Source organism: Micropterus dolomieu, linkage group LG19 (assembly GCF_021292245.1).
Source record: "Micropterus dolomieu isolate WLL.071019.BEF.003 ecotype Adirondacks linkage group LG19, ASM2129224v1, whole genome shotgun sequence".
NCBI lineage: Eukaryota > Metazoa > Chordata > Actinopteri > Centrarchiformes > Centrarchidae > Micropterus > Micropterus dolomieu.
The window spans coordinates 11,548,142-11,560,276 of record NC_060168.1 but is presented as its reverse complement, the minus strand read 5'-3'; the positions used below and the strand labels follow the sequence as shown (position 1 = coordinate 11,560,276).

At 41.1% G+C, this 12,135-nt stretch overlaps 1 protein-coding gene across 5 annotated transcripts; it reads right to left on the bottom strand.

The window, feature by feature from the left end:
- Positions 1-283: 283 nt before the first annotated feature.
- On the bottom strand, positions 284-11,547 carry LOC123957581 (cytoplasmic polyadenylation element-binding protein 4-like). 5 transcript variants are annotated; one of them, XM_046030477.1, is made up of 13 exons: positions 11,394-11,547; positions 9,332-10,445; positions 9,129-9,227; positions 8,214-8,307; positions 6,342-6,392; positions 5,582-5,605; positions 5,029-5,205; positions 4,652-4,741; positions 4,414-4,532; positions 3,718-3,832; positions 3,442-3,623; positions 3,042-3,270; positions 284-2,610 (listed from the first exon to the last, which is right to left on the bottom strand). In XM_046030477.1, exons 2-12 carry the CDS (start codon positions 10,388-10,390, stop codon positions 3,043-3,045), a joined length of 2,238 nt encoding a protein of 745 aa, XP_045886433.1. In that variant the 5' UTR covers positions 10,391-10,445; positions 11,394-11,547; the 3' UTR covers positions 284-2,610; position 3,042. The 5 variants fall into 5 exon arrangements, with proteins under 5 accessions (XP_045886433.1, XP_045886435.1, XP_045886434.1 ...); XM_046030479.1 differs by lacking the exon at positions 284-2,610 and having other exon boundaries at positions 2,994-3,270; positions 8,214-8,304; XM_046030478.1 differs by lacking the exons at positions 284-2,610; positions 11,394-11,547 and adding an exon at positions 10,926-11,317 and having other exon boundaries at positions 2,994-3,270.
- Positions 11,548-12,135: the final 588 nt, after the last annotated feature.

The window sequence follows — 12,135 nt, the reverse complement described above, 5'->3', positions numbered from 1 at the left end:
ACTCAAAATACAGGCTTCTATTAGACTAGAAAAGATTTTGTTGGAATAAAAGACAGGAGGTTTAGGTGAGCTAAATGGCACTCACTAAAGACTGAAATAAGCCACAGCCTATAAATACCTCTGACCTGATTCAACTTAACCCACCAGATGTGCCAAAAATAAATAAATAAATAGTGCTTTCACACAACAATGGCATCAGGTGTGAGATTCTTGTTTACTAGAAAACCATCAGGGAAAAAAACAACATTAACTCAGGCCTCTCAGAAAATACTGAAAAATCAAATTCTTCCTCACAGCTGTTTTATTCGTTCAACATCTCACATTACAAATACTTCAAATGTATGCATACAGTTACAAACAGTTGGCAGCAAATGAATATGACATTAGGTCTTTGTTTTACTTCAATACTACAAACCAACTATAAAAACTGACTTCTGTATTGTAGCGTAAATTAATCAGGAAGAAAAATATAAAAATTGGAACTTACGTATAAATGTGAAATGACTTAATAAAAATCAAAATGATATCAGGTAAAAAAAAAAAGTTAATAAATATAACCTTCCCAGCATACAATTAAAAACTATTGAAATTTTGCAATCAAGTAATACTAAACAGACATGATCAATATTCTTTTCATCTGAAAATGTGGAGCACAATACAGCAATTAGAAAAAACTAGACACATCAACGAGTTTAACACATCACCCCAAAAATATAACAAAGATCTGATCAAAATGATAGTTATACATTTCAATTGAAAATATAGCAAATGCTAAATACATTATCAACCTAGTATATACAATGTTTTCAATCACAGTAGCATGGTAGTAGCAAAATAAGTAAATAAGCACAAAACTAATGTTTAAAAATAAATTCAGGTATAAATTAGTTGGTTTTTTTTCTTGCAGACATCAGCATGAACAATAGGAAACAAATCATGTGTAAATGACTGCATGTTTTATATGAGTTAAATGACTTACACTGCGGAGACTTGTTTCTGGAAAGAATAAGTATTGCACATAATGGCTCAAAGTTAACTTGCAACATTAAATCACATTCAGGTTATGTCCCAAAGCATGCCACATCACAAAGGGGGTCAAGTGATCAAGTCTCCTCACATGTCCTACTGAGTGTCCTCTACATTACAAAACGCATCCAAAGTGTTGTCACTGTGTAGATTGCATAAACATCATGTCTGTGTAAGGAAGGCAGACTCCATCATGTAAAGAGGCTACAAGAGAGGTGATCTCAAAAGAGATAAGGAAATGAAAGTTAAAAAGGAAAAAAGGAGATCTAGTGCATTACATTAGGTCCTGCATCAACACTAGCCATGTTATTTCTGTATTACATTATGCATGCCAAGAATAACTAGAACTCACAGGCAGTCCCAGAAAGAGGATCTAAATATTCAAACAGCTGTTATCCACTCCGGTGATAGAAGGGAAGATTTCACATTGACCAAAGCCAAAACATTAACCCTACCGATAATCTTATTGACTACACCTAGGAGAGAAATGTCAGAATATATTTTCAGGACTATCAAAATCAGTTTAGAAAGGTCTTGTCATGCCATAGGATCCTGTATTTATGTTTATTAGGACAGAGGAGAATCCATAAATGACTGGCTAATGATAGCCTTTTTTTTTTTAATCTCTACAGAATCACACCAATGCACCAGACAATTTTCAGATTTACCAGCACTTAAATATATAAAAGCTAATTGAAAATTATATTAATATCATTCATTTTCTTTTTTAAATTAAGTTTACCATAAATGCAGATCTCTTAGTAACAAAGGTACAAAATTATTTTTCACCAAGTGAAAAAAATGAGGTATTGCAAAAGGAGTTTTCCCATCTGTGAAAAATGTGCCTAAAATGACTATTGAAAAAAATATTTAGAAAAGTAGTGCATAATAAATGTATATATGTTCATGACAAAATAATCAGCTATAAAACACTGTACAAAAATCAGCAGGCCATGTATAAAATAATATCTTTATCTCTGTGACAGCAAATTCTAGCTACTACCATATCCAACCACAACACTTGTGATAGAAGCTCCAGTCATGGTAGAGCGTGCAGTGGTACACCATGAGGACAGCTCAGGGAGACTGGACTGTGCATTCCCATTAGTTTGTACTACATTAGCATGTTAGCTTCCAGTGCTAATATCCCTGACAATATAAAGTGAGCAAATACTACTGCCAATACCTGAGCCCTGAGGGCTGTGTCTTTATTAGCCGACACCCACAAACCGAAACTCCAGACAACTCCAGCCTTTCCTCCGCCGAATGACAAGAGGACACAACATTATCCTGATAACCCTCAGATCAACATCTGCTTTTGATGATGCATTTTAGGCCAATCTTTGGTTTGCCCTTTCTGGTTACAAAGTGTCGACTTTTAAACCAAGACCTAAAAACTCATGCCAGCAATCTAAATGTGTGCCAGACTGAGGGGAGATTTTGTTTAGTGACGTGGCCAGATGCTATACACCGAGCTTCTTGAAAAACTCAAACCTTCCGACCATGTAAAACTGTGTTCCTCCTCTGTTCAACCCAACCATTTGCACTCAACCTTTGGTAAATGGTACAGTTGTTCTCCTAATCCTGCAAGCAAAAAGAAAGAAAATGCACCCTTCTTAAACTCAACTTCCATAGTTAGTATACTGATTTAGGTATGATGAACCTCACTTAAATTTTATGTTACTCTTGACAACAAATGTAAGCAGCTTCGCCAGCTAACGTGAAAAGAAAGTACAGTCAAGTCAGAAAACATCTAAATCAAAAATCTAATGCATCCATATGTTCATGCACACTTAAAGTCAAAACATAAATGGGATTTCACTCTCTTCTTAGCATTTACTTATTTTAGAAGGCCGAATTTAAAACAAAATAAAAAATAAATTAAGATGTTTTTTTTTTTTTAACTTAAAAGAAAAGTGCATTTATTTTTTCCCCCCCCGGTACCCCTTCCCCAACTACCCCTTTCTCTCAATCCCTCCCCGATCCTGCGTTGTCTCCCTCCCTTGTCCTCTCGCCTCAGTTCCAGCGAAAGGAGATGTGTCGTGGTCGGTCGCCTCCCTCCTTCACCAGCGGCTTGTGGAACTCACGGCCGGCCCGGGAGTGGATGGCTGCCCAACAGTACTCACAGTAGTACTGCAGACAGGTCACGTTGGCGCAGAAGAAAGGAGCAAACTTCCCCCCGCAGCGGGTGCCCTGGCATTCATCACACAGCTGGTCGTCCAGAACATATGGCTTCACTTCCACCTGAGAAAGGGATGAAATGGATGACAGGAAAACTGAGTTTAAATGGAGCTTAAGAAAACTGTGAATGCACACACAGCCAAATGTTAGACAGGTGGGAATAAATATTTCATGAACATCCACTCTTGGTTTTTAAGAACTGAATAGGAAGCTGTTAACATCAGATGGACTCACCCGTTTATCAATCTCCCCATGCTGCAGTTGAACAAATCGGGCACTAATGGCTGCAATGTAGCTTTGCTGATTGGAGAAGGCTACTCGCCCCGCCCCTTTTGGATACTTGAGTTCAGGGTCTGTGTCAATCCCAGCGTAACACACTCCCCCATACAGACGGTCCATGATCATGGCAAGCTCCACTGGAATAGAGATACACAATGCAAGTTAATGGGATCAAAACCATTTCAGTCCTAATGCAATACATTTTAAGGTCATCACACACGTGCTACTTACCTGCACGTAGGGGACGAGGGACACCTCCTACAAAGATAGTTTTCCTCGGGTCCAATGGCTGAGAGCCATCCATTACAAAGTCACTGTCATTTAGGTTCCAGGGCCGGATCTGGACCTGCAAAAACAAGATGAAACAATGTTTTTTTTTTTTTAAAGAACCCATTAATTTTCCTCTCAGTCAGACTCTAACTACTTTGTGAGGAATATACATTTTGGATTGTGAAAATGAAAAGCGGCTGGCTGCTTATGTAATATGGATCAACAAATGTCTTTTGTTCAATTTGACTGCTATTGCAGGATGTTGTTGGGGATGGCTGAAGCTTTTTAAAAACAGGAAGCCCATGCAATGAAGGTGAAATACTGTAAGTCACCATTTTTTCCATTTGTCACCTTTTGCACTGTGGGGCAGAACATTGCAACAAACGAACGGACTAACTCAACACACATTACATAGTTACAAGTAACGTTTGATTACTCATTATTACTTGTACTTCACATGGTTAACAGTCTATTTTTACAATTAAACTTTGCACTGAAAATGGGCAGTGCACAAAAGTTATTCAGAGACTCAAAGACTTCACACTCTAAATCAAAGACCACTTGTGCAGGTCTATGATTTTAACATTTGTGGTAGTTTTGTACTCCGAGTAAGATTGATAACAAGCATAAAGCAGCTAAACGGAACAACAAACTCACAGGCTTGTCTTTGATGGTGGGACTGGAGACACACAGGTAAAGCTTGCCATCCTCCTGGATGCAAGCATCAATCAGGGCCTGAACGGAGCTCTCGTCTTGAAACAGCAGGAATGCATATCCTAGAAAGGTTGGACATGCAGAACAATGAGCGTGCACAACAAGTGAAAACTCATCAGTACGATGATGTGGAGTAAACATTCTGTCAGAATCACAATGTTCCAACTAGTTTTTAATTCACCTTTTGGTGGAAAATAGGACTTGCTCTCTGCCTTGTGAGGCCAGTCAACAAACAAGTGACCAAATCGGCGGAAACTGGCAGTAATTTCATCTGAAAAAGGAAACTCAGTTAGCAAACCCATCAGTAATGTATTTAGTGCTGCCCTCAAAACCAAATATCTTCGGTATCATATACTCTATAGCTGAATTGAGGAACTAGAATTGTAAATTCTACAGAATGTGATATTGCACTTAGATCAACTCAAAATTATATTAAATTTAAAAAAAATATATATTGTTGTAGATCAAAATATATATTTATCAAAATTGATCTACAACAATGTAGACTAGAAAACTTGGGCTAGCAAAGCATCCTCTGTAGCCGCAACATGCGTTTACCTTCATCTATGTCTGGGGGCAGCCCTCCAACAAACACTTTGCGAGAATATCGCTCCACGCGTTCACCATTGAGGTGGGGAAAACAGTGGGCTGAACCAAGGCCAGCAAGCCCCTGGTCACCTGACTCGTCCTCTCCAAAAGAGCGCTCGTCCTCCATGGGGAACAGAGACGAATGGCCTAGAGGAGAGAATGGCATGATTTACACATGTCGGTCCGCCATTAGTGACACTGAACAACAATTCTTACCGTTTTGAAAATGTATTACTATTACAGCAAGGAATTTGATCAGATATAAATTAAATGCATACAAAAGCAGCCATGATTGCCATTTTTGAACACAGTAAAAGCACGAGTATTATCGCTATTAGGTCTTGGCAGGCAACCTTAGAAGGCCACAGGAAAAGGGGCTTAACAGTGACAATAACAGAATAATCAGTGACACCGGACAGCCAAGCAGATGAACAGAGGCAAAACCACAAAATCATCATGTCAGGCGTCATTATTGCTTTCTAAATAATATATAAGAAAATCAACACACATCCACAAGCTTTACCTCGTCTTCTGCCATAACTTCTTGCTGCATGTAAAACACAAAACATTGAAATAGCTTTTTGAAAAAACAGCACACAAAAAAATAGTAAGTAAGTGAGGGAAAACACATCCGGAGGTTGAAATTAATTTGCTGGATCACCGGCCAAAGTGGCTAGCGTATGTAGTAACAGACACTCTGGATTTCCAAAGTAAAAATGCTTTCCATCAAATGCATCTATTTAAACCTTTACGGGAGAAAAAATGTATCCATAAACTGCAGTTGTCCCTTTCCAATATTTTCTACCTACTGTGTTTATTAAGCACCAAAATGCCAAAGCAAATTCCTTGTTTGTGTTTGTAAAGCTAATTCTGATAACATGGCATGTAATCATTAAATCACTAATGTAAAACATTTTTTTTTACTGATATAATAAAATGCTCACCATTATGCATGGAAAATTGATGACTTGAATTGAAGTGATGTAACTTACAAACGTGCATCATCTGCCCTTGACAGCACATTTATGGAATCATTTATTTGCGCTCTCCCTCCCTGACAACACCATTATTTTCCTACTTGAAGAAGTTGGTGTGACATTTTGGTCGTGTACCACAGTGACTACAATAGCAGTTAAGAAAGGTAAAACATAAGTAATAAGACTTTAAAAGATGCGTTTTTGTATCTGTGTGGTTATGTGATCTTTTTGTTCGGCACACATTAATTTCAAGCCCCAACTTCTGATACAGCGCTGCATATATTTGTATGCACATCATTTACATACCATTCATAGGTAGAGGCCCGTCTCCACCCTGGTGAGAGAAGCTGTAGCGTCCTACATGACAAAAAAAAACAACAAAAAAACAAAACAGGAGCGGCCTCAGAACATCATGTCTTGAAATGATTCCAAACTGAAGTAATAATTACATTCACTCATTTCCGTTTTGTATAATCTCCTTCCCAACTTCTTGAAGTTCTGTTGGAATGGTTTGGGGTAAAGTATTCTGTCCTGTGTCTATAGGAAAAAGACCACGGTGGCACCCATTGGGGAAAAGTATGAGGAATTTAGTGTAGTGCCTCAAATGTAGTTTGGTTATTCTTACATGTAGACACAAGTGCATGTTAGTGTAATATCATGTGCAAGAAAAACATTGAACTCAGTCCAAGATTGTGTGTTGAACTTGACAACTATGCAAATTCTTAGATTATTTATTACTGGAGGAAGCTAACTTGTAAATTAAGTGAACTTCCCACATGGCAAATGACAAAGACAGACATTCGATAGAGAAGGTACATGCATGAGCTGGCCCAGATTAGCATCTGTAGAGCTGGCTGTGATGGAAAAGGGGGGTTCTTTTAAGATTGACTGCAACAAAACTGAACAGAAATGTTTTATTAATGAGAGAGTTAGTTGAGATCAAAGAGTCTCCACAGCAAAAATGTTGTTGGTGACCGTTTTCATTCGTTATGGAGAATAAAACAAAAATGTACTGTAGAGTGAGACAGAACTGTAACCAATCTCGAGTGGGTCTTTTTCATGGCGTGTTCATACACCTGACGATAACATGTGTAGAGTTTCTGTACTGACACTGAAATAATACCCGATACTTTACTCTGCGATATATAACCACCATTTTTACAAAACCTTTTTCCTGGACAAAAGAAGCCATATTTTTTGTATGGGAATTTAAACTAAAGCAGCCGTCAAAGTACACATTTGCCCATTGTCTATAATAGGAACATTTTGATTGAAATCAGGAACTTGCTTATTAAACACATGCAATGGACACATTTTGGTTGTTACTAAAGAGGCATTCAAGTTTGATATACATCTCTGCTTATACTGCATTTAAAATAACATTCTATTGAACTTATATAGGAATATATATTGACTGAATGCCTTTATTGTCATTGCATGTTACATACAATGAAATTTCTAATCTCATAAAAGAAAGCGCCAAATCGCTACTATGTAATATTCAAAACATTATATTATACATTTTGGTTAATACTCCACAGCCTTAGTAGTAACGTACAGGGTAAAATATCCCAAAAAAGGTAGAATATATAACACCTTATACCTAGTGCTGGGCATCTATCTTCGATACTCTTGAGTAGCACCCAAACAGTGCCTATAGCATCCTTTTGGTGTCATTACCAAAACTCACATATCATACTGTCACCTATTTAGAAATTTTGCAAGATACGCAGCCCTACATAGACCAAAAATAACACTGCCCTAGATATGAATTTGGTAAAGCTCATTGAGGTTTGGTTTTGTTGGTGCCTTTAGTGTTACAAGACAAAAAGTCTCAGTTTCATGACAACACATGCAACTGTATTACCAAAGAAGTGTAATCACAAGTAATCACTAACACAGACTATTGGTGTGACAAAACTTCAACAGCCTCAGAAACTGCCATCTAGCTGATAAAGAGTCCTGATAGTCTTAGAAAAAACAAAACAAACAAAGAAAAATAAAAAATACACAATGAGCATCACCAAACTGGTAACTTCTGTTATTTTGTTAACCCACAATAAGAAGCATGCATGTTCAAACTCAAGTCCTGCTATCAACACAATCAGTTGTGGGCACTGTGAAAATACCCAGTTTCCAAGCTATCCTCTCCTCGCTATTGTTAGTGTGGGAACCAACCTTTCAAGGAATCCTGCTCAGCCCTCATAATGTCAATCAGAGAGTTCTCCAGAGAGTGCATACTGAAACCATCAAAGGGCCGTGTTCTCTCCTGCTGAAGGAGAGGAAGACAACAATTAGCGTCCTCACTTCCCACTTCACCATCTAAAGCAGCACAAGCTGCAAGAGTCCTGACATAGTTTGCTATGATGCTAATAGCTAATAAAAAACCTGCAGAGAATCTCCCCGTAGAGACCTTCAGCGGAAAGCACTGTAAACAGAAAATGGAGCCCGGAGTATGTTACAAAAAATTACCTGCATATCTCTGCAATCAAATCACATCCAACACATCTGATAATAAGATGTGCTACTTAAGGAGCTAAAAGATGCATCCCCCCACTTTCAAATCTAATTAAGAGGTAAAAAGACATATTGGCATTTGAAAGAATTCCAAAAACACAGAACAGCTATAATGAGTAATACATAACACAACTGAAGTGTTTCACTGTGTATCTAAATGGGTTGAGAGCATGCAAAGCTGCAGTGGAGCACAAGACTTCAGAATCAGGACAAGAGGAAGGCCATGTGATCGAGGCAGATGATAAGACCGCTCTCCAACAAAATGATCTATATAAGACCTCAGACACACACAATAAGTTTCAATTCATCTGTTTAGTTGGCTTAACTGTCACGTATCCTGTTTTGCTCAATGGTCTTTTTGTTGCATTTGAAACAGATGAGCGTGTTTAATAGATTTAACATTGTTTACCCCCAGAGGACAAACTAGACATTTACAAGTGGCAATCATATAGGACCACAGTTCAAGTCTTTCGCCATTTTGAAGAAATCATCAATTAAACTGATTATAGTTCAAGTGAGATTCACACCTTGCAGTTCCCTAAACCCCAGGCTAAGTATTTCCTGTGATATGCTCACCTGGAAAGGGTAGACATTGTCACTGCGGCTCATACTGTCCTCCACCCAGCCCTTGTGATTGAAGCCAGAGCTATTTCTGGGAAACTTCTGAGAGGGAACCTATAGGACAGTTGGATCAGTTTCATATGAGTCTCACATCAATTAATTCAAAGATCTGCTAAGATCTATTAGTGCTTGAAATGAACTGTAACAATCTCATCTACCTGGTTATTGGGAAAGGACTTCTTTAGTGGAGAGATAGAGTTAAGACCTGTCATCCCTCCACCTACCCCCCGCCGGTACTCTCGAAGCCCCTGCGTTCCTCCCCAGCCACCGTACCCACCGGGGCTCCAGGACGTGGATGTGGGAGTGGAGGGGCTCTGGTAGCTTCCCCAAGGGGAAGGGGGTTTGCTCTGGGCAGGAGCGAGGTGGGGCAGCTGGGTGAATGGTCCAGTGCGATGGGGATGCGGAGGGAAGGAGGGCTGGGGTGCATGAGGGCTAGCCGGGGAGCGCCGATGCTGCTGTGGGACCCCCTGACCGTGGGGGTGGTAGTGCTGGGGGTGAGGTGTTGGTGGGTGGTGCTGGGAGACTGGTCCAATCTGCGGGGAGAAACTACTGCCCGCTCCAAAGCCAGGCCCGGCGTGGTGGGAGAAGTTCTGGAACAGCAGAGGAGGTCCGTTGGTGTTTGAGCCAGCAGGGCCGAAGAACCCTCCGACGTCTTCCCCGACCACTTGAGACTGGGTGGACGGGACAGCAGGGGACCAGTTGTTAAAGCTGGTCAGCGAGGATGAGGAGGAGGTGGATTGTGCACAGCTTGTACCCATTCCCAAGCTGTCTTGGTAGTCAAACCCACTTAGCACCGGGGACTCCATCCTCAGCTTCTCCTTCCCACCACTGTTCTCCAAAGAACCCTTCTCCAATGAGCAGTCTTCAGAAAGAGCCCCTTCAAGCTCTCCTAGGCCTCCCCCAGCCTCCTGCTGGCCCGGAGACAGGGCCTGAGGCTGGGCCTGGACCTTCTCCTGCATGTCCTGGAGGTCCAAGGCCTTGGACTTGTCTGACTCCAGAATCTCATCTTGCATGTTACTGTGTTGGGCTACGGCTGGGAACAGCCAAGCACTGCCCCCATTGGTGGAGCAGGTGTTGTTTACGAAGGAAGGGGGGCTGGGGGGGTTGGAGGGGTGGTGAGGGTGCTGGGGTTGGAGGTGAGGAGGGATCCTTACAGGGAAAGGAGATTTGTTACCGCTGCTGTTCTTCACCAGAACTCCAAACCCGTAGTCCCCCATTTAGGACACGCAGTAAGTCTTCAGTTAACTTTTGGCTTTCACCTTGTTCTCTTTCCTAAAATGTGGGTTGACGTGGGGCAGGGAAGAGAAGGGGGGAGGAAGGGGTGACAAAAAACATAAGACTGTTACACCTCAAGTTGATCTGGCCTCTAAAAAAACAAGCCTCGTCAAACCCAGTGAATGTGCCTGCGCTGCACCCTCTCTGGTCTTGTGATGCAATCAATGAGATTAAATCATTGACTGGCTTGGCCCATGGGAGGCCTGGATGAAATATAATACTCGGATAGCAGTCAGGCAACCACGGAAAACACCCAGCCTAACCAGCGCAGGCAGCTAACAGCCTGGGCTGGTGACGCTGACGTCTCCAAAGGTCGTTACGCAGCTAGCAGCAAGCTAACAGCTGCTCCGCCACCTTACATGTGCCCTGTTAATCGTTCAGATCCGAGCAGGTATTTTTAAAGTACGAGTGTGCATTACAGTGCATCCGTGAACGCTTAAGCGCTGCGGTGGCGTAAGTTACGGCACGGACACTTACCGAATTAGCTTCCTTTCTCAGCAATGACCTCCTCATACGCAACCATTTAAATTGTTGATGACGTCCCCAGTCTGTTCTGAATCTGGGGTAGTTCCCTTCACCAAGCCGCTAGGCTAGGATAGTAACTTAGCCGATAACGTTACCGCAGAGACGCTGTAGCACATTAGCACACCAGCTGGGAGGCAATAAAACAATTAAACGGCTACAACGTCTGTTGAATTTTCAGTAACGTACACGACACCGTTCTCAACGACAGGACGGCGGAATTTTCCAGGGCATGACTAAGTTGTTAATGGTGTAGGGATCTTTAGACGACCTCGTCTGTTTCGTGCCCTGTATGTTCAATGTCACACAGCCTACCAAATCTTGTCATCATTTTTACACCACAAAATAACCTAACGCAACCTCGACCGCTGCTCTAACGAATCGACAAACGCGTGTATTTGGTGATATGTCGGGCATAGCTACCTTCAGTTTGGCGTCATGACCTTATCGTTTTGATGTTGCCATATTTTAGCGTTCTCCCCTTTTCTGCATTTCCTAAGCAGCCGGTGCAAATGGTCTCCTCTCTCTTCTAGTTGACAGCTGGACCAGTCCGGAGACACTTCCGTCTATAAGCCCCGCCCCTTCCATCAGCCACCAGCCACTGTGTGTCAGGATTTCCCTCTAAAGCTCCGCCCATATTGCTGAAATTTAACATTTGATTGGATGATTGCCGTGAGGTCACGCCCAAAGCACTCCTACTCAATGAATGGCACATGCACTAAAGACGTTCTCCTCCCAAATAAGGATGCCTTGAAGTCAATGGGAGGAGTTGTAAGGAAAATACATTAAATATCCAAGGACATTTTTGTCGAAACCCTCAACCAAGACTAAAAAAAGATATTTTAATATAAGAGTACTGTAAACCAATGGAATGCACGGGGTTAAAATCCAAGCTGTAGCATCGCCATATGTATTTATTCCAATAGCAGGGTAAATTTGGCTACGCAAATGTTTTTTCTTTCCTCCACCTCAGACTTCAGCAGTTGTTCAGGATTTGTGTGTTGTTTATCAGACAGGCCCTGAAAAGCAATGGAATAGATAGATAGATCCACTGCAAAGCAATCTCATTAAAATAAGCTGCTGCTATTTTCAGCACGTAATCGAGCTTGAGAGCTTTATTAATTTTACTTTGGTCAGATCTGTGCTGTGCTCTGATCATGCCATC

Coding starts and splice junctions, on each gene's coding strand:
- LOC123957581 (XM_046030477.1), bottom strand. CDS start 10,390: ATGGGGGACTACGGGTTTGGAGTTCTGGTGAAGAACAGCAGCGGTAAC. Junction 6,393..8,213: donor TGAGCAGGATTCCTTGAAAG/GTTGGTTCCCAC, acceptor TTTGTCATGTAG/GACGCTACAGCTTCTCTCAC. Junction 5,606..6,341: donor CGGGCCTCTACCTATGAATG/GTATGTAAATGA, acceptor TTTTACATGCAG/CAAGAAGTTATGGCAGAAGA.